Below are 19377 nucleotides of genomic sequence, written 5' to 3' on the forward strand. Positions count from 1 at the left end.
GCATCTCTTCTGTATTGGGCCAGCACTAAAACATTATTAATAAAAAGTAAACCCCTACAAAATAAAGGGAGACATATGGCTACATGAGGCTTCATGTACGTTTCGATATATTCACACATGCGACAGCTACAACACAAAAAAAAAACAATGATGTCTATACACTATACTATAGGCTATGTTAACCTTTTTAAACTGTAGTAGGTTAAATGACATGATAAATCATCAACTCACACCTCTTGTCACAAAACACCTTGCAACGAACTTTCTATGCAAATACCTATTAACGAATCATGAGGGACCTGACAGGCTATATAAGGCCAGGCACACCTGTGAATTTAAATCTCAAACAACGAAAAAACATATTCAGTGACCACATGAAAAATTGACGTCATGAGACCCGCTGCAGCAGTCGGCCCTCACGGCGCAGTGGGCAAAAACTCTGACCAACAACAAGGATCAGCAGAGACGCGATCCAACGCGCTGGAAAGGCGAGAAATTGCGCAAAAGCCCATCCTGCTTCATCTTGAGGCTATTTTGACAGTGTATCGATTAACCAATTGTTTTAATAGTTTGAAAAATAGCTGGCTTTTCTTTCAATTCTGGAATACAACAAATGGATTAATTTGTTATGACAGAATATGTATGTGCAGTTTGAGTTTGAATGGATAAAGGTATTTCGAATTGACCATGTAAATTGTATTCCTTCGGGCAGGGCTTCCTGCAGTTGGCCGATAGCCCCGGAATTTTAGTTCATGTGTGGGTGCCATTGATCGGGTGCCACATTAAGAATAGAAGGACGCGCGGGCCCACCCGGACCCAGTGGCCAGGACCTACATAAATCGGAAGCTCTTTCCTTCCATACCAGCTTGCCAGGCTGTGATGCATGGGAAGGGTAAATTCCTACAAACATTCGGTAGGATTTCCGGGCTCAGTGCACGACACCCGTGTCCTAAAAAAAAAGTAACGCTTATACAAAGAGGCTTCTGTACCACTCCACCAGGGTAGCTTATTGTGGGAGACTGGCGTGGCTATCCATGCAATTGTACACCCATAACGGTCGTCAAACCCGTATCGGAGGTCCACTACAAGGGGAGGGTACCCAGAGCCGCTTCAACGGCTCGCCATGCCGAGCAGCGCGCAGCATCATTGAGCGCGCTTTTGGGATAGCTGAAGGGGCGATGGAGGTATCTCCTGTCGAAGGCCTTGGAGGTGAACCACACCTTTCTGCCTGCTGGTGGTAACTGCCTGCTGTGGTACTGCACAATCTCAGCATTACTGCGAGACATTAACTGAACTGTGTTGGAGGAGAGAGGAGAAGGAGAAGGCAGAAGCAGGAGGAGGAAGGAGGAGGAGAAGCAGAAGCAGCAAGGAGGGCGGTAAGCAGTCCACCTCGTCCTGTGAGGGGAGGACGAGGTTCTGGACAGGGCCGGAGAGACAGACTGGCCAGACCAAATGCCGGCCCTGACCACAACCCGTCCAGCTGAACGACCACGATTATTGTTGAGAGGCATTTTTATTTAAGGGCCAGTTTTTTTGTTCACCCGTTGTTTTTCTTTCACCGATGAAAAATGCATTTACTGGCAGATGTTTAATTTCTGTTTCGTGCCATCTTTATATGACCTTATTCCAATTTCACCTTGCGCTCAAGTTTTATTTAGAGCAAAGGACTTTTACGACCCATATCTGTTATTAGCGAAATTGTATGTGAAATAGGGCCATCACACCAATCTCTTGAAAGTGTTAGCGTTCTAGTGTCTGAAATTGAGTCAGGTTTCAGTGATAAATATTGTTATGCTTTGACTGAACTTGAAAAGAAAAGAAAAGACATGTGTTTAGCAATTTTTACTTTATCGTACAAGGGTTTGAAGCTACATGCGCAGTAACTTGCTCAAATAGTTTTATAATGGTATAATATTATTAATAATATAAACATCCCTGAATATTGCATTTTGATACTTTACACACGGTTTGGTTTAATGCGCCATAACCAACAAAATTACTTTGAGGTGGAGATTTTCCAAAAAGGCGGAAAGTCAGTGGCCAGTGACTTTCTGTATGACTATAGACACGTATGCCTGGGTTGCAACAACATACTTTAAAAACCCGTCGGGCGTTTTCGCTCAGGCTCACAACATAAATCGATATGATTCAGCTTTTGTAATACAAATAAATACTCTCCTTGCTACTTTCAGTAAAACATGTGTGTTTCTGTACCGTCTAATTGAAAAGAAGGCTTCCATGCTTGATGTAAGCCTCTGTAGGTGTGTGTAACGGGTCTGTGGGACCCGTTTCATTATTTTTTCTTAAAAAGAAAATTGATTTAATTCTACTTTTTTGCTCTAACTAACTCAATGGGCCTGCTCTCCTGCATGTCTCCCTTCTTGAAAAAGGAGATTTAAAATGATCTCATGGGATTTCACCTGATAAATAAAGGAGTTTAGATTGAATTTTCCTGTGAAAAACCGACCTGTAATGAGCGATGGATTCTAGTGTCACAACAATAGCCCAAAACCAAATGATTGGTGCTGAATGCTAAACAAAGTTCTGGTGGATTTAACACCTCTTACAAAAAAATTAACGTTTGCACTTTTAAACATCATGGCATGCTGTAGCAGGATTGGGTGTAGTTAAAATGTGGATAAAAACATAAAGAATATCAGGTGAAATGTCAATAAGGAATGCGGTTAGAGGGCTCTAACTGCATACAGACGGGCGGAGTTGGATCGCGCATTTCACTTCTTAAATAACTAATGCAACGTATCATTGTCAACACTTACATTTGTGCATTGCTCCCGCCATGGTTTTGAAATGATTCCAGCGGTGTGTCACGCCTATTTTATACCCAACGTTCCCGGAAATGCATCCGCGAAGGACCGTGGAGGACCCATCAGTGTATCCTCGGTTATAGCTCCTCCAGAGAGCTTCCTCGACGCTCGATCCTCGGTCCTCGAAGTGCATAAGAGAATTGAGATGTCCTTCAACATGGCGCGCTGAAATTCATTTCCGGGTCACTACCGGAGGACCGAGGAGTCGAGGAGGGGGATTTGACGAAATGAGAAAGGGCCTTGGTCTTTTTGTTGTTATGTTTGTGATTGTTTTTCCCCTTTTTGTAGTCTTTGAGTTTTTTTGTGTTTTTTATTTTTTATTTTAACAGTGGTCATGAGTCTGCTTAAATGTCCTTAGTAGTTGTTGTATGTTTCTCTGCGGTCATTTAGAATCTTTTCCTGGTTGTTGTTACCATAGAGGTTGTTACATGTCTCTTTGGGTGACATTTTGTTGGTGAAGAACCAGTAGGTTCCTTCAGTAATCCATTTATGATCCCAGCATGGTCACAATGTCAAACGACTATTAAATTAACGCTGGGCATAATAAACACAATGCCGCAGTGTATTGAAAACATTGTATGTTTGAAGAATGTTTTCATTAGCCTTTCTGAACACATGAACACTATGGAGGGATTTATTGGCTGCTCAAAATAGATTTAAAATTGTGCCAAATATTATTATCACGCATATAACTTACTCCATATACTCTATTTACATTATTCCAGCAAAACGGCAATTGGAATTTCACATTCAGCCTTTAATTACTTGTTAAACCATAAATAAAAACAGGTATTTTTAGGAGACAGGAGATTTATTTTCACTTCCGTTTCACACCTTTTTTCAGCAGATTACACAAAGATCTTTAAATTCAAATTGACAAAATGCGATATAATTATTTAGTTGATTCGTATTTTAAAGCAGGAAATTAAAGAAATATCCCTTAGACAAATGTTAAATCCACTAATACGTGTGTAAAAAACAAAAATGAAAGAAGATTCCCAAAATGTACTGAATATTTAGGTCTGGATGGTAAACAGTATGACAGACACTGCAGCCATGTATGTCCCTCAGGTCTGTCACACCCTCCATGGGAGGTGAAATTTGCCTGCAAAGCGTCCGTTGTGGCACAGGTCTTTGGGGCTGAGCACTTTCCTGATCCCCAACATGTTGCCGAGCGTTATCTCCTTGAAGGTCCAGGGATTCTGGTTGTTCTGCTCCATATCAGCATGCTTCTTCTGAAAGGCTGCTAGGCTCGCTCTGCTAAATACCTATAGGAAGTCCACAAAACAAAGAACAACGGGTTGTTTTTAAGAATTTACTGATACACTCCCTTTGGCTTTTTGATACTTCATATGGATCCTCAAGTGTATTTATGCATGAATAATTTAAGCATTAAACAAAGAAAGCAACATTGTGTTTAAATGTTCTTTAAATTATCTCTGTAATCTTTTTAGGAGTCTTTTAATAGATAAAACCCTATATGGACATATCCCTTATCAAGATCTTCATTGAGGTATGATTTATTGCAGACTTGTTGTATTTCTGCATTTGTTTTTAGCAAAGCATACCTAATCGACTGGCAGCTGTTTATATAAATAAAGTATGATTCACCAAAATATGCTTTTGAAAAAAGTGCACAAACAAAGTTAAGGGATATTCTGAAAGTGAATGTAAGAGTGTATGTCTGAAGTTCAGTATATACAGTATCAGTCATCTCACCTCGGCCTTGAAGGGTAGCTTTTGCGCTACTTCAGTCATGATACGCTGAATCTCTCCAAGCTCCACCTTTCCTCCAACTTCCACAATAAAGCGGCCGTAGCGCACAGGTGTCACGTATTGGTCGATGGCTCCCTTGCCCCCGCCCATGCGCATACCCAGACCTTTACGTGTGACAGGCTTATATGGGCCATTGATACGCCAACGGGCAAATGTAGTCTTGGGATCCATCTTGCGATTGATGGTTAGACGGATCATCTCTATGTGACCCCAATGAAGGTAGCCTCCTCCCATGGCCTGAGCATAAGAGAGAGACAGACGAGAGGGAGGTCACTTTTTCATAGTCTAAAAAAAAGTACGTATTATTCTCTTGGCATTAGCATTTTTTTTAAACTTTGCATAAGTATATAGTTACATCATTTTTGTGAAGAAGAAAGCTAAGTAAAAATAAACATTATTTTACGTTGTATAATACGTTGAAATAAGTGCCATTAAGAACCTGCTCATACTGTATACAGTCACATAAGGTTAAATAATTAATTCAAGTAATAAAATACTGCAGGTTACATGATCTTCATATGCTTGAATGCCTTAAGCAGCTGCAGATATCAGCAGTCTCTTCACATTAAATCCACTCACCACAATAGCAAACTCTCCCTTAGTGAAAGCATTGGCTGCCGTCGCTGGGCCTTGGATATCCTTCAGATTCTTCATCTCTTTCTTGGCGTTTTTAAAGTTAGGCATCTTGTTCACAAACTTCAGTTTGCGTCTGTCTGGCAGCACCACATCTTTAGAGGAAAAAACAAGTGAGGAATTATGAACATTTTCATAGAGCATCAAGCATGCATGTCGATGTAAGATTTTAAAAGTCCCAAGACTGGAGCAAGGACAGACATCTACTGTGTGCATTATTGTGTAAATATAACAATGTCCTAATGTAGAAACTAAATGATTACCACTGTGGTCTGGAGGAATGTCATGTGTCTTCAGGCCAGCAGCCAGGACTTTCAGGTGGCCATGTAAAAGACCTGTGGAACAAACAGCAGATTACAGAACTGTCATTTATTACTGCTAATGTGCACTACTGCTCAGTTCACATGTGCTTTGGAAAAAACGTCAAGCCAAACCTCAGCCAGAGAGAGAAAAACTGTGGCAATTGTATTAGTTTTTCTCTGATCTTTCCTATTTGAATAGAACAAGACCCATTTGAAAGTACAGTTATTTTGGACTTTTAGTTGTTAATGTTGTTAATGTTGGTCCCCTTCATTCATCTCTAATGTATCTATGTACTGTAGGCCTACCTGTTTTAAACCACAGTGAAAACTGTTTTCACTTTATAAATGTCTTAATATATATAAGTATAATTTGCTTTGCTCTGTGTTAGTAGTTGTTCGTGCCTTAATTATTGCTCTTCATTCTGATGCTCTATCTTTACAAATGTTTTCAAATAGTTTTGAAAATGACTAACACCTGTGCAAAAACTATGAGTTTAAAATATTGTATTCGCTTACTCTGAAATATACAGCTTAAGTGCACATGCTTACGGACTATGTGAAACAAACAAATTGATATGCATATAAACATGTCATGCCTAATAAAGCTATACATTAGCTTGTTTTGTTAACTTCTAACGCAATAAAGGAAGAATTAACACATGAACTGAGCTGACTTGTTACCTTGCTGGTGACCGTTCACTCGACACAAAGCAGTCAATCCGCCGACAGCAGCCTTTATGATGGAAAACATGATATTACCCTTTGAATGGGCTCTATAAACACTAAACTGTCACTGTGTGTGGTCGATATAAGAGCATTATAAGGTGTTAACTCATTAAAGCATTGTTAACATCACGCTCTGTACAAGGTCGCTGCCATTGCTGTGATGCTTCTTCTTCTTCGGTTTCAATGCAACCAATGTCTTAGTTGCATGTCGCCACCTGCTGTACGGAGTGTGTAACATGTCTTTATGATAACTAAATTAAAACAAAACCAACAAATATCAAAAACACTAAAATACAAATACAATAGGGGTGACCTACTTGTTCAGCCTAGTATTACACATCTGCTTTGATATGGAGTTACATGACACAGGAAAAAAACCTTTGGATAGAGAATGCTGAATTTTCAATAAAATATTCATATAAAATGTAAAAGACATAAAGGAATGTCGTCCAGTGCAGTATTACAATGATGCATTTATTTATATGGAATCACTTAGTCACATGATACAATGAAGCTATTGTAAAAACAAGACTTCTATATTGGAGTTTCAATGAAATGTTCAAATACAACTGAAAATAACCCCCACTTATGTCCAATTAAAAGATCTGTGTCCTACTATTCCAGTGTTGAAACACAATGCTGCATTAATTCAGATTCTCTTGGTCAAATGAAAAACAACCTATTGAAGAAAACAATACTTTAAAAATCACGTCTACACACTAGGGGAATCATTTTTAGGTGTGAAATTGAAACACCATAAGTTGATGTACAGTTTCATGTTTATTAAAATGGGACGGATTTACAGTTTGTACACTCCATCCACACTCGGCATTGATTTAGAAAGCAACAAGTACAAATGCAGTATATACATACAAGTATACATATATTTATAAAATACAATAGTATTTTTTCACACAACAGTTTTTTCTTTTAATTATTTGATGTCATGGTTAGGATGCTTTTTGAGCAAGCTACACTGGCATTGTCCGGATAGAAGGATGCTGTGCATAAGCTGTGAGTTGCTGTCAAAGAAAGTGAGTCAAGCCAAAAAAGAATTACAATACTTAGATCTCCATGTTAGAAAAATAGTCCCATGAGTGCACAAAGTTCCCTCAAAGAAATGTGTTGCAATTACAAGAGGCTAGAATCAATAGCACAGGCAGCAGTGAAACAAGAAATACCTGTAAATTAATTCAAATATAAAAGACGTGCTTGTGTTCTTCTGGCCTTTGCTTCTATTGAAAACTTGTTTAAGCAATGTATAACAATCGGGGTTCATGGAGACTTGTTTCTGGAAGTACCAATATTCTCTTTTTCAGAACAAATTTGAATGAAACCCTTGTATAAAGTGTGTAGTGAGTAAGGATTCCTTTTCACATACGACTGTCAATATTGCTATTTTAATAACTGTGTTTTTGCCAGGGTTGTAAACCTCTCGTTATAAGCAATTCCATGCAGCCTGAGATCATTTAATATAAACCCTTTGCAAATGAGTAGAGATGTAGCAAGATGTTGTCGTTGCATCAAAGCCATGTTTTGTGTTTTCTTAGTTTTCAAACATAAGTAAGTGAATCCATTTTGCATTGCAAAATAATGTATTATGAGACAGCAGTTTCATTTAGTCATCCTCGCCCTTTGTTAGGATTGTGGTAGAAATGCATCCTTATCCATATCACCTGCTATACACGATACTTGTAATCACTGATTGGACCAACAGGGGTTGTGGTAATAGATTGTGATCTGAAGTAGAATAATAAAATATGGATCAGGTTTGGAGCATTTGTTCCAAACAGCTAAATATATTTCTCGTGTTTTGTTTCACTCTTATAAAAAGCACATTCAGGGCATATTGAGTAATGATAAAGAATACCATTAAGTCATTTCCATTAGGTTCCACCTGTAACTCATTTGATTTAAACACATAACTGCCTTCTTGGGTTCAAATACTTGTTTACGGGCTAAATAAAAACTGTACATCTCTTACATCACAATATGTAAGCAGTTAACATATCTTATTAGCCCACAGGTAGTAATAAAGTAGATTCATTACAACGATCTCACATTATACAAATGTAAATGTTTGGAACAAATGACCTCCCAGCCCTTTCCTGAAGAGAAGTCAGAATAACAGATATCTTGAATTGGACTTTCTAATTATTATTACATTTCGCCTCTGGTTGACATTTGTTTTGTGGTTGACAGGATTTAAAATGAACTATCTTTATCACTTAGTATATGAGCCAATCAAACACAATATATCTACGGTATGAAAGCAGGCGAGTGGTTAATATCCCTCTTGATTTATTTCATTTGTAACTTCAAAATAGACAAAATGTATGAAGCTTGATTTCACATGATTAGATGATATTTTTCCTACCTACTGACATATTATTGGTAAAGATGTTTTGGTTGGCATAAGCGGTCTGTTCTGAGGGTCCTTGAAGCAGTTTGACTGATGATTTCACGTAGTGTAGATTTCACTGTTGTTGCTCCACACACGACAAAAGGTTGAAAACCAAAAGTCCCCGGATCAAACTGTTGAACTGAAACACTGTGAGTCCAACATCCAGGGGGAAATGAAGCAGCAGGGAGACCAGATCACAGAGAGTAAAAGACGGCCAGAGACTGTTTGCATCAGCACTAAAGGTTGTAGTATTTGACATTAAAACCTAACGATGCAATGTGCAAGTTAGGACAATATTAACACAATACCCATATGAGGGGATTAGACCACAACTGTAAGAGTGGTAATAATATGCATGCTTCAGAAATATTTGTAACAGGTTTCAAATATTGTGTGTTCTGTAGTTCACCGGGACCGCCCTGAAGTCCACGGATAAGCACGGAGGCCCCTCTTTAATAAGTGGATTATTGGGTGCTGTTGTTTCTAACTTCAGAAAGTGTGGTACAATTGCAGCACGGGAATAAATAGAAGAAATCATCGGTTTCTCCCTTGCACTCTCACACACAGCTTTGTTTGTGTTTCTCATCATGTTCTGTGCTTTTGTTATCCCCCACAGTCCTCAGCACGTCCTGCTTTAGTGCCTCCGATCACAGTCACATGGTAGCTTACAGGGTCAAGTCTCACGTGTGGTTACTGCTATTAGTTAACTGTCTCTTAGTGGGAGAATCTCTTACTCTCTGGGCGACACAGTGTGTGTGGACAGGCGCTCCACCTGGCAGACACACCACGTCGGGCTCGCTGAAGGTGTTGTGGCACAGGTGGCATCCTTTCTTCTCAGACACAAAGATCGGTTTCTTCCGGTCTTTCAACTGAGGAGAAAGAAACACGAGGGCAGTGTTACAATGACTTAAAGCAGGAATGAGCATAGAGTATATTCTTTTCAATGGTTGGCATTTTTGGGGGGGACCATGAGTAAAACCCTTAAAATAATAATAAATATAAAAAAGGCAGACGCATGTTCTGTCAATCCTTAAATATGCAGCTTTTCTTTAGTTGTTTATTTATAATTTTTTTGTTGACTCAGGATTGATAAATGAGTTATTCGTATTGTGACAACAAAACATTAACTAAATAAATAACCAAAAGCCTGTAAAACATCCCATTTCAAAAGTAGGATTAAGTATTTGACTGAGTTGAATGTTTTTGGGTATTGTCATGTGTTCCTCACCCTGTCGTGGAGCAGTTGGAGGTTTTCGGACTGGGCGAGCCCCACGGCGATCTGCGCGGTGCGGCCGGCGTGCATGCTGGACCTGACGGCTCGGCCCAGGAAGGGCCGCAGCAGCTGCAGGGACCAGCCCTCAGGGAGCATGCGCAGCACACGGACTGCATCGAACACCTCGCCATGACGATTCAGGAGATCCACTGCCGCCATCTCCAGCTCTCCACCCCCTGCTGCTGCTGCTGCCGCCTGGGACTTTCCAGGAAGGTTCCGGTCTAGATACACCTCCAGGAGCAGGTGAAACAGCTGCTGTTGGTATGCAGAATCCCGACAAGAAGAGGCCCAGACGCAGAAGGCCTCAGCGGACGAGAAGTCTTTGAGCTTGTGCACCAATATGTGCAGAGCTTTGTCATTCTCCTCCAGCTTACCATGTAGTGTTGCACGCTCCAGCAGCAGCTGTTCACAGTTCTCCATCTTACCTAAACAGAGCAGGAGGAAATGAAACATTAACAAAACCTGCATGTGAACTCTCGTTGAGACCTACTGTATCACATCTTTCTATAAATGATTTTCCACCTTTCCACCTGGAAGCAGCACTAAGCCTGCATAGCATTTCTGATTCCACAACTGTCAAACTATATGTGTTATAGCTTTGTCATTCTCAAGCTGAACATCCTCACATTACGTCAAGCTTTACACAAAAAGAGAGAGATCCATCATAGTGTTAAAATATGTCCGTGTTGTGGCATCTTCCGAGCTGTGGCTCACCTAGAAGGAACTGTGCCCGGTAAAGGTTGGACTCCCTGAGCAGAGCCTGGAGCCGCTCTCTCGCTCTGGTGAGGCGCTCTTCCTCTGCTGGCGCCTCCGACAGCAGAGACAGAACGCTCTCCAGGTACAACACGGCCAGGTGAGTGTGGAACTTCTCTTTCTGCAGACACAAACATGAGAGAAAACTATCGGAGTTCAATAGGAAAGCAGATGCACTTAAAAATAAAAACAATTTTCACATAATATTCAGATAAAACCTTGATTAAGAGCGTTTTCTAATAAGCTTATTTGAAAGACAATGAAAGATGGGCTCAAAAGTGCAGCATTACATACAACTTGAATCCTCACAATCGTATGCCTTCGCCAACCAATCAGGTTGCAGTTTACATCCATGTCTGTCCAAAATGTCATCATGTTTTATTATATTAGATATTTGTGGGAGATTGTCATAATTAGCATTCAAATTAACGAGTAATGACCTAAACTTGTTTTTGAGGACATATTGACCTTTGACCACGAGTTTCTTATCCATCCATCTTTGAGCCCAAGAGGGCATTTGTGGTCAATTTGAAGAGATTCCCCCAAGGCTTTGCTGACGCATTAAATCGATAAGAATAGGAAAGACTGACTAAACAAAAAAAAGCCCATTGTTGGGGGCAGTGCGAGGCCTAAAAAGAAAAAACTATGTTTGGACATTAACAGGATCCACCTTTGTAACCATCAATAAATCAGGAAACATTTTTAAATTAAGTTTTAAAAGCACATACAAAAATTCCTCCTTCCAGTACTAATGTGTCGCAGTACTGCAGTGATGAGCCAGGTAGAAATGAATGATGTACATGCTCTTTACCGAATTGTAAGTCAAGGGAAAGTGAGCCACTGTGTCATGTGACAAGCTTCATATTTAGAATGTGGTCAAGAGAGAGTCTGTTTCACTTCATGTACATATCCGTAATAATAATGCAAGTCAGTACTTTGGAGGAGTGCTACTGCTTGGGAATTCATCTAATGCTGCTTGCTAGCCTGCAGAAAGCCTCATTTGGATCAGCATCGCTTGCACATATTTTGTGTATATTGCTCAAGGAGAAAGCCAACCACTTGTTGACACGTGATCTACGATGTATCCTAGGATCTAGGATCTGTTTGTAATCATTTGGAATGTACCTTTATCTTTCTCTCCAGCACCAGGTGTTCCAGGAAGAGAAGCAGCGCCTGGCTGTGCTTCCCCAGATATCTGATGGCATCCTCAGGGTTCAGCTCCGTCACATCCTTACTGACAGGCCTCTTAGTGAAGATGTGGACACCTATCTGTGAACACAAACGAAGGTTAGAAATAACCAGGCGTGAAGGAGAAAGCATGCAGAATACGACCGATACAAGTATTGTATTACAAACATTTGGAAGTGTATCTATACAATCCACACATAAATGGAGTTGTATATCGGTACCAGCGACGTGCAGTCAGGGGAGGCAGGGGAGCCAGAGCCTCACCTGACATACTCCAATGTGACGGAAAAAAACTAAACAAAATAATAATAATAAAATGTCTCCACTGATCTGCGTTGTAAACGGGATTTCTGTATGATTCCAATCGCTTTTTAGTCAAAATCGGCAAATTTGCCGAGTTCCGCTACAACTACATGGGAGCGATGAGAAGTGAGGCAGGGACGAGCTCTGCCTCACGTAACCCCACAGACACTGGCTGGAGCGCGGGCACTAATTTAGCTCAAATATGAGATGGTAACAGGCATGCGCTTAGTGCCTGCGCTCCATCCAGTTACTGTGGGGTGAGGTGAGGCACAGATGAGATCTGCCTCACCTCAGATGCGTCACCCCACAGAAACTGGCTGGAAAGCGGGCACTAAGCTCATGCCTGTTACCATCTCACTGTAGGTCACCAATGTAATGTTTGTAGATCCCCTTATTACATTATCCTCGCCATCCATAGTCTCTAAATAACTTATTTCACGTATATATGATATTTAGGCTCGCTGGTCTCATCATATAACGGCAATGAAAAGCACCAGGGGAGGCAGCCATAACCTCTGCCGCACTGAAGGGGGCGCACGTGAGTCCACAGGTTCTTGTTGCTACTGTTATTCTAGCAGAGACGGGAGACACAAACAACAAACTACACTTTTGAAACTAGAGGAAGATAAGGAGGACTTTTACCAAAAAGATCTTTGTCTAGAAGGATAGGCAAATGGACTTCATCTTCAAGTCAAGGTAAGACCAAAATTGTATTGAAAATTGGATCTTACTAAGAGAGAACAATCCAATATTTAAATGAAACAAAAAATGTTGGGTATCCTTTTGTTGAACGGCCTGTTTAAAATGAATCGAAGCATCAGACTAAAAAAGCTTTTGAAAATAACAGAATATTCCGATTATTGTCAAAATATAATATTTGTAAATCTGACTCTGAAAGAGTCAGTGCCTCACCAGCCATGAACCTCACCGCACGTCACTGATCGGTACATATAAGGGTGCTAAATGAGAACTCCTTGTTTTTTGTAAGGAACTGAAAAAAACAAAAACTGATCACATCTCTGCTGCCCTCCTGACTCCATTGTTTTGCATTTGAATAATGTGGACAATGGAGAAATTACATTTTTAAAATGAATAATAGAATGATCCTTGAGGTCCTCTAAAGTCCTGGTGACGTACCGTGGGATCTTTAGCCAAGGCCCAGTCTGCATACTTCCACACGAGGTCCGGGTTGGAGCAGGAGCAGAGGAAGTCCACGATGTACTCATAGAGGCCGGACCTGGTGGAGTCCTGCAGATCCCCGTCTACAACGCGGATCCACAGCTGTCAGAAAAGAAGAGGGGATTCCTTAAATATCTACAAAATGGTGGTGCTGATTCCTTCAGAAGACTCATTTTAGGTGCACATACCTGAAGTGCTGCAGAATCCTGACTATTATAATGATAGAGAAGCCCAAGTGCAAAATATCTACAAGAGGAAGAAAGACAGTGAGTATAGCAAAGGCTGTTTCTGTACAACATATGAAATTAGCTGGACTAAACTGGATACAGTTGTAAATGGGATGGTTCAATATCAAATCATTACATTGTCTTTACCTTAAGGGCTATTTATCCATCTAAAATGTGTTGAGTGACTGCTGAATATATAGTTATGATATTTGATTGCTGTTTCAGATGAATTGTAATTATATGAGCCCATCGACACATGTGAAGGGCCTAAACTGATTGAAATGTCTGCGTTATAATACAGGCATTTCCTTTGCGTTTTGAAAGAAATTACACAAACTTATCTTAAAAGTAAGAGCTCGAAACCAAAATGATTGGATACACACTTGTGATATTTCTCCAGCCACGGGACGCTGTCTGCTAGCAGGCAGGCGTTGTCTGAAGCTAGCAGGTCAAGGAGGCTGTCGTGGTCCTGTTCAGCGTACAGCTTCAGCAGAGCCGTGTCCACGTCCTCTCTGCAGCCATTGGCCACCTCTGTGCTTCGTACCTGTGTTCGGAGAGAAGAAGAAACAATGGGTACGGATGTAGTAATACATGGACGACTGAGACGTGAACTCTCTCCATTATAACATGCATATAAATCTTTTTGTATCGTTCCATTTACCTCTCCCAAATAACTGATGAGGAATTTCTTGCATCGCAGCACTTTCTCCTGGTCGCCCTGCGCCAGGTGGTTCAGGTCTGCAAACTCGTGAAGAGGAGGGTGGCAGCGTGTGAAGGAAGAGGAAGCTGGCAGCAGGAGAGGGTAGAGAGAGATCAGCTCCCGAACGTCCAGCTGACCCTTCCTGAGAATATTAGTGAAACAATCAATCAAGGATTAAATCTAAAAGCAGGGAACTACAGGAACTAGAACGCAGTAATAGAAGGAAGATCATTCCTCGTAGCTGCACAATCTTTAATATCTGTTGTGATAGAAAAGGATATTTCAATGAGTATTTGATATCACTTAAAATAAACACTAACGCATTTTAATGGTTGAAATAACTTAAGGATATTTTTCAGGAAAACATTGGACCTAAATGGTTCTTGAGTTGTCACAACAGAGCAGTTTAAGAAACAGTCTGACTCTCACCTGAAGTGTTCCTTTGCTTCCAGAAACTGAAGCTGGCCAAACTGTATGAACCCTGCCTGCTGGAGGATCCTTTTGTGCAAAATCTGTAGAAAGTGATAATATATGAGACAATCGTTTTTTTACTTTAAAAAATATGGTCAATAATGTAACAGTTTACATTGAAGGTCACAGTCCAGGCAATGCTATCATATTATCATTCATTTCTTGTAATATCAAAATCATGGAAGGGCATTTGAATCACACATAAGAACATTTCAGCCATAGATTCAAAGCAACACAGTTGGTTACCTGGAACTTGTCTTTGGGGATATTTTGCTGTGCTCCTTCTGTGAGGATGAGCGCCTCCTCCACTCTGTGACTGGCCAGTAGGTCCTGGATCTGTCTCTCAAGAGGCAGCGGGACCAGCACGTACACGGCCTTAGTGGATGCCAGAATGACCTTTCCTAAAACAAACAACACCCACAGGTCAAAACTTCCACACTCTCAAACCAACAGCTACTGATAAGCACTATGACATCACACCAATTGGCTTGTTTAAATAAACCCAACACACTCCATTTGATTTTTAATCCCATAGCTCTTAAACTTATTTAGCTCTGGAAAGAGCCAGCTTCAGTTAAATGTGGGTTGTTGATAGGGCTGCTCAATTAATCGTATTTTAATCGCGATTACGATTATGGTTTGCAACGATTACGAAAACAACGTAATCTAAATAAAACGATTATTTTTTTATTATTACTTTTTTTTTTTTTTTTTTTTTCAGTTGAATTATACTTAAAGTTCAGGGTAATCAACTGTTAAAAACATACTGTTCAAAACTAATTTCTCCGAATAATCGCATTTAATAATCGCAATTACAATTATTGACCCAAATAATCGAGATAATGATTTTTGCCATAATCGAGCAGCCCTAGACTTGTTGAAAGGAAATATTCTATGTAATGGAATCAAGACAGCACTGCACACACAGCTCTATCCAGCTAAGCTGTGACACTTTCCATCCCAGGTCTATTTAATAACAGAGGCTATTTTCCAATTTCAAACGATGAAGCATTTGACAATCAAAGTCCAAATGTACCTCCATTCTCTATAATCAATATGTGATGGACAAATCAGAATAAAAAATGAATTGCCTCTAGAGTGAGCGGTGACAAGTCTGACAAATTGCTTCAAGTGATGTCACTCAAGTATAAACAAAATAAACAACATTCTGGATGAATGGAGTTAGAAAGAAGTGAGACCTGTGTTGGTGCTCCTAATCTCTGCCTGACCTACATTAGCAGCTACTAGCATAAAACACCCACGTCTCCGAATGAAGATAATTGGTCGAGTTTTCCTTTAAAACCATGTATATAGTTTGTTTGATTAGACAACGTAGGTGTCCAATATGTGAGGATACCTTCAAAGTCCTGCAGAATGTGTCCATCCCTGAAGGAAAGGGTTTGTTTTAGTTGTTGGTCCAGCATGCTGTGGATTGTGATGAAGCTTTCATCCAAAGCCACCACGTACGGAAAACTCACGGCAGCACCAATCACGCTCTCCGACCAGTTGACTGGAGCTCGCTGAGATACTCCTTCTGCATTGGCAAACATCCCTGGGAAAGGATTCAGAGAAACAGTTTGAGAAACAACAGGGAAAGGTCATGCAAACACTTGTTTTGAAGTTAAAAATAAATCATTTTCAAAACAATTTACCAGCAGTTGCAAACAGGCTGGGACAATTTTGGAACTGTTAGATGCAACGATTGAGTAGACTGTTAAAAATGGGTACATCAAATGTATGAAAAACTGCCAATGATTTGATTTATGTTTTATTTTAAAACCTGGTGATTCAAGACTCATCAGTTTGTTCTGCCTTTGTGAAACCCTTTGTAACTGGGATTTAAAAAGATGTGATTGTATTAATATCACAGTCATACAGGTCGAAGGATGATGGAAAACCAGTAAAGAAAGTAAGACTTACAACTGATTTTTAAGCACACAAATGTATGGACATTCAGATTGTTGTTGGTACTTCCTTGTTATGAAAATAAGTGTTCTATTTATAATTATCTTAAAAATGGTATGCTAAAATTCCAAGCACTATTCACTGTCGTCTCACTTGTTGTTTATAGCTTCTCTACAAAAACGCAATGCAGCAAATATTTACAACCTTTGTAAATTATGTTTGGTAATAACATCAAAGCCTTTTCCTCTGAGGGGACTGAATTAATCCTTTAAAAAGACCTTTTCTTGTGCTGACTCACCCAGACCACCTGGTGCTGCTAAGAGGAACTCCTCCCTTCCGATCCTCTTCACAATGGGTCTCCTGTCCTCGCTGTTGTAAGGGAAGAGGTCTTGGGAGGCTCCTGTGTTGTAGTTCAGAATCATGTACTGTGTAGCGAGGGCCAGGCACAGGAAGTGACCGTCCACACTGACAGCACAGGGCTGCTCAGGGGTAGTCACCTCTTTGACCAGCTGCACTCTGTCCTCATACACCATGTAAATCTGCACCGTCCGTTTCTTGGAGGAGATCACACCCATTTCCACACAGAATGGATCCCCGTTCACCGGGTTCTCGTTAACGCAGAACGCTGTCACTCCTCTGATCTTGGCTCCGCCTCCTGCTGCCGACGGCACGGTCTCCAGTGTCACCATGTCGACTAGGAACACAATCCCATCGCAGAGCACAATCAGACGCTCCAAGGCGGAGGCGGCACGCAGCTCAGCAACGGGTTTCTTGAGGCCTAGATATTTGTGCAGCAGCTTCTGCGCCGAGTAGGTCAGTTTCCCTTTGGAGGAAGTGACCTCGTCCAGCAGGAAGTGGTGGATGAAGCAGTCGTTGGTGCCCATGTACAAGTGCTTTCCACAGCATTCGATGCACTCAATGTTGATGCGAGCCTTGTCCCCCATGAGGAGATCTCTCTCCACAGCGGGGACAAGCTCAAACGCCTTCACACTCATCTCAGTCACGGCATCTACACTGGAAGACACAAAAGAGACAGGCTTCAACACAACAGAGTTATTAAATAATCTAAATGATACTGCAAAACGTCAAAAAATAAATCACTGGCTAAATATTACTGTTTACAAATAGGACTGCAGCAAGGGTGTGTCCCTCACTCACAACAAACTGCATGTCTTCTACTTGAAGACAGAAAAGGGCTTTTGTATATTGTGTCAAACATTTCTTACAATGTTTTGGTATTTTAAAGATCTAACAAGTTATTGACTAAATTAAAAAATGCAAATAGCAGTGCTGCCTTCTATAACCTTTACAGACAATCTGGCACTGAGCCTTTGGCTGTGGTGTGATGATTATTATAGATATGAATACATGTTTTAAAAGTAGGACTTTGGCAATGCTTATTAGTCTTTGTTGAGAACTTAACATCCACATATTAAAGTGTTTTGTGTTTAATATGTTTATAGCTGATGTTCTTCTGACACATGTGAAAATATATATCTGCTTGTTTTCTGTTTTGCTCTTCCTTGCCTGCAATGCAAGTAGAGGGCTGGGCTTTGGGGTGTGATACTTGAATATTACAAATACTTCTTAAGGCTTACCCCCATTTTCATAAATATTGTGTGTTATGTTCATTTTACAAGAGTATTTCCTTAGACATAATTGTTAAAGGTATCTGTAATGTATGTCATTTTTATGGTAACAAGCTCCTTTACTACCATTGTATAGCTAACTCACCTCCTTACAAAAATATTCTATTATATCTTAAATATAAGTCAGTCATCTTTCCAAGCCAGTTCTTTAAAAAAAAAATTAGCTAACACACTTTTTCTCATGTAACGTAAGGTTGCTGGAGTGGTGACAGCAGCTAATATTGTTAACGCTATCTAGCGACAAATCCATGGAGGATAACGACAGTAGCAAAACACAAAGTTCAATGTTTAGCACTGGCTGTCTGTGGGAAGAGTGTTTGGTTTACGTTTGGGAGAGTTAACTTAAACATGTGAAGAAGACTTGGTCGTATAGGTATTATTTTAGATTTCTGTACGAGCTAGCTAGGCTAACGTTAGCTTATATAGACCAGTGATTTCAATGCTAGCTGGCTAATTAACACTTAGCACATCTATATGTTGTATGTGGCTAAAGGAGGGGCTTTCATAATGTGTCTCATTGGGTGACTGTCCAAAGAAAAAGCTCCCGAGATTAGTTTCCTCCCTGGAAAAGGTGATCCCTCCCTAGTTCCTGTTAGCATACCTACCGCTACAGACAGCGCTCAGGACGGCAGGCCGGATCAACACCAACAGGCTCACCACTCCACAAACAGCCGCACCGACATAAATGTACAGTCAGACATTACTGCCATGGTGCTTGGGTCGGCACCGCAGCGACAAAACTTGAAATACAGCTTGAATTGGGAGCGTTCAGGTCTTCCTTGTCCACTGTAAAACACCGCCCATTTGCACTGAAAGTCCTGCTGGCTGCAGGTGATACAGGGTGCGTTCAAGACCGTGATTCCCTGCTACACAGGGTGCGTTCATGATCGAGAAAAGTTGTTAGATTTCTTAATACTTTTCAAACTGATTTCTCAAATATTTCATATTTAAGTCAATAATATTCAATGAAAGACAGAGGTGGTTATAGATCGATGAAGTGTTAATTTATAATAATAATTATTATTATTATTACATATTTATTTGTATTATTTTTTATAATTTT

The 19377-nt window shown here is 40.4% G+C and overlaps 2 protein-coding genes across 3 annotated transcripts; both read right to left on the minus strand.

Annotated features, from left to right (window-relative positions):
* Positions 1 to 3561: 3561 nt before the first annotated feature.
* On the minus strand, positions 3562 to 6459 carry mrpl16 (mitochondrial ribosomal protein L16). Its single transcript, XM_010786464.1, has 5 exons — positions 6218 to 6459; positions 5498 to 5569; positions 5181 to 5329; positions 4545 to 4838; positions 3562 to 4093 (listed from the first exon to the last, which is right to left on the minus strand). Exons 1-5 carry the CDS (start codon positions 6285 to 6287, stop codon positions 3902 to 3904), a joined length of 777 nt encoding a protein of 258 aa, XP_010784766.1. The 5' UTR covers positions 6288 to 6459; the 3' UTR covers positions 3562 to 3901.
* Positions 6460 to 7023: 564 nt separating this feature from the next.
* tgfbrap1 (transforming growth factor, beta receptor associated protein 1) lies at positions 7024 to 19153 on the minus strand. 2 transcript variants are annotated; one of them, XM_010786485.1, is made up of 13 exons: positions 18920 to 19153; positions 16964 to 17674; positions 16118 to 16312; positions 15007 to 15161; positions 14719 to 14801; positions 14251 to 14431; positions 13973 to 14133; positions 13551 to 13608; positions 13321 to 13464; positions 11818 to 11961; positions 10654 to 10813; positions 9895 to 10364; positions 7024 to 9535 (listed from the first exon to the last, which is right to left on the minus strand). In XM_010786485.1, exons 2-13 carry the CDS (start codon positions 17658 to 17660, stop codon positions 9347 to 9349), a joined length of 2637 nt encoding a protein of 878 aa, XP_010784787.1. In that variant the 5' UTR covers positions 17661 to 17674; positions 18920 to 19153; the 3' UTR covers positions 7024 to 9346. The 2 variants fall into 2 exon arrangements, with proteins under 2 accessions (XP_010784787.1, XP_010784778.1); XM_010786476.1 differs by having other exon boundaries at positions 16964 to 17679.
* Positions 19154 to 19377: the final 224 nt, after the last annotated feature.

Source organism: Notothenia coriiceps, unplaced genomic scaffold (genome assembly GCF_000735185.1).
Source record: "Notothenia coriiceps isolate Sejong01 unplaced genomic scaffold, NC01 NC01_scaffold00001080, whole genome shotgun sequence".
NCBI classification, from domain to species: Eukaryota; Metazoa; Chordata; class Actinopteri; order Perciformes; family Nototheniidae; genus Notothenia; species Notothenia coriiceps.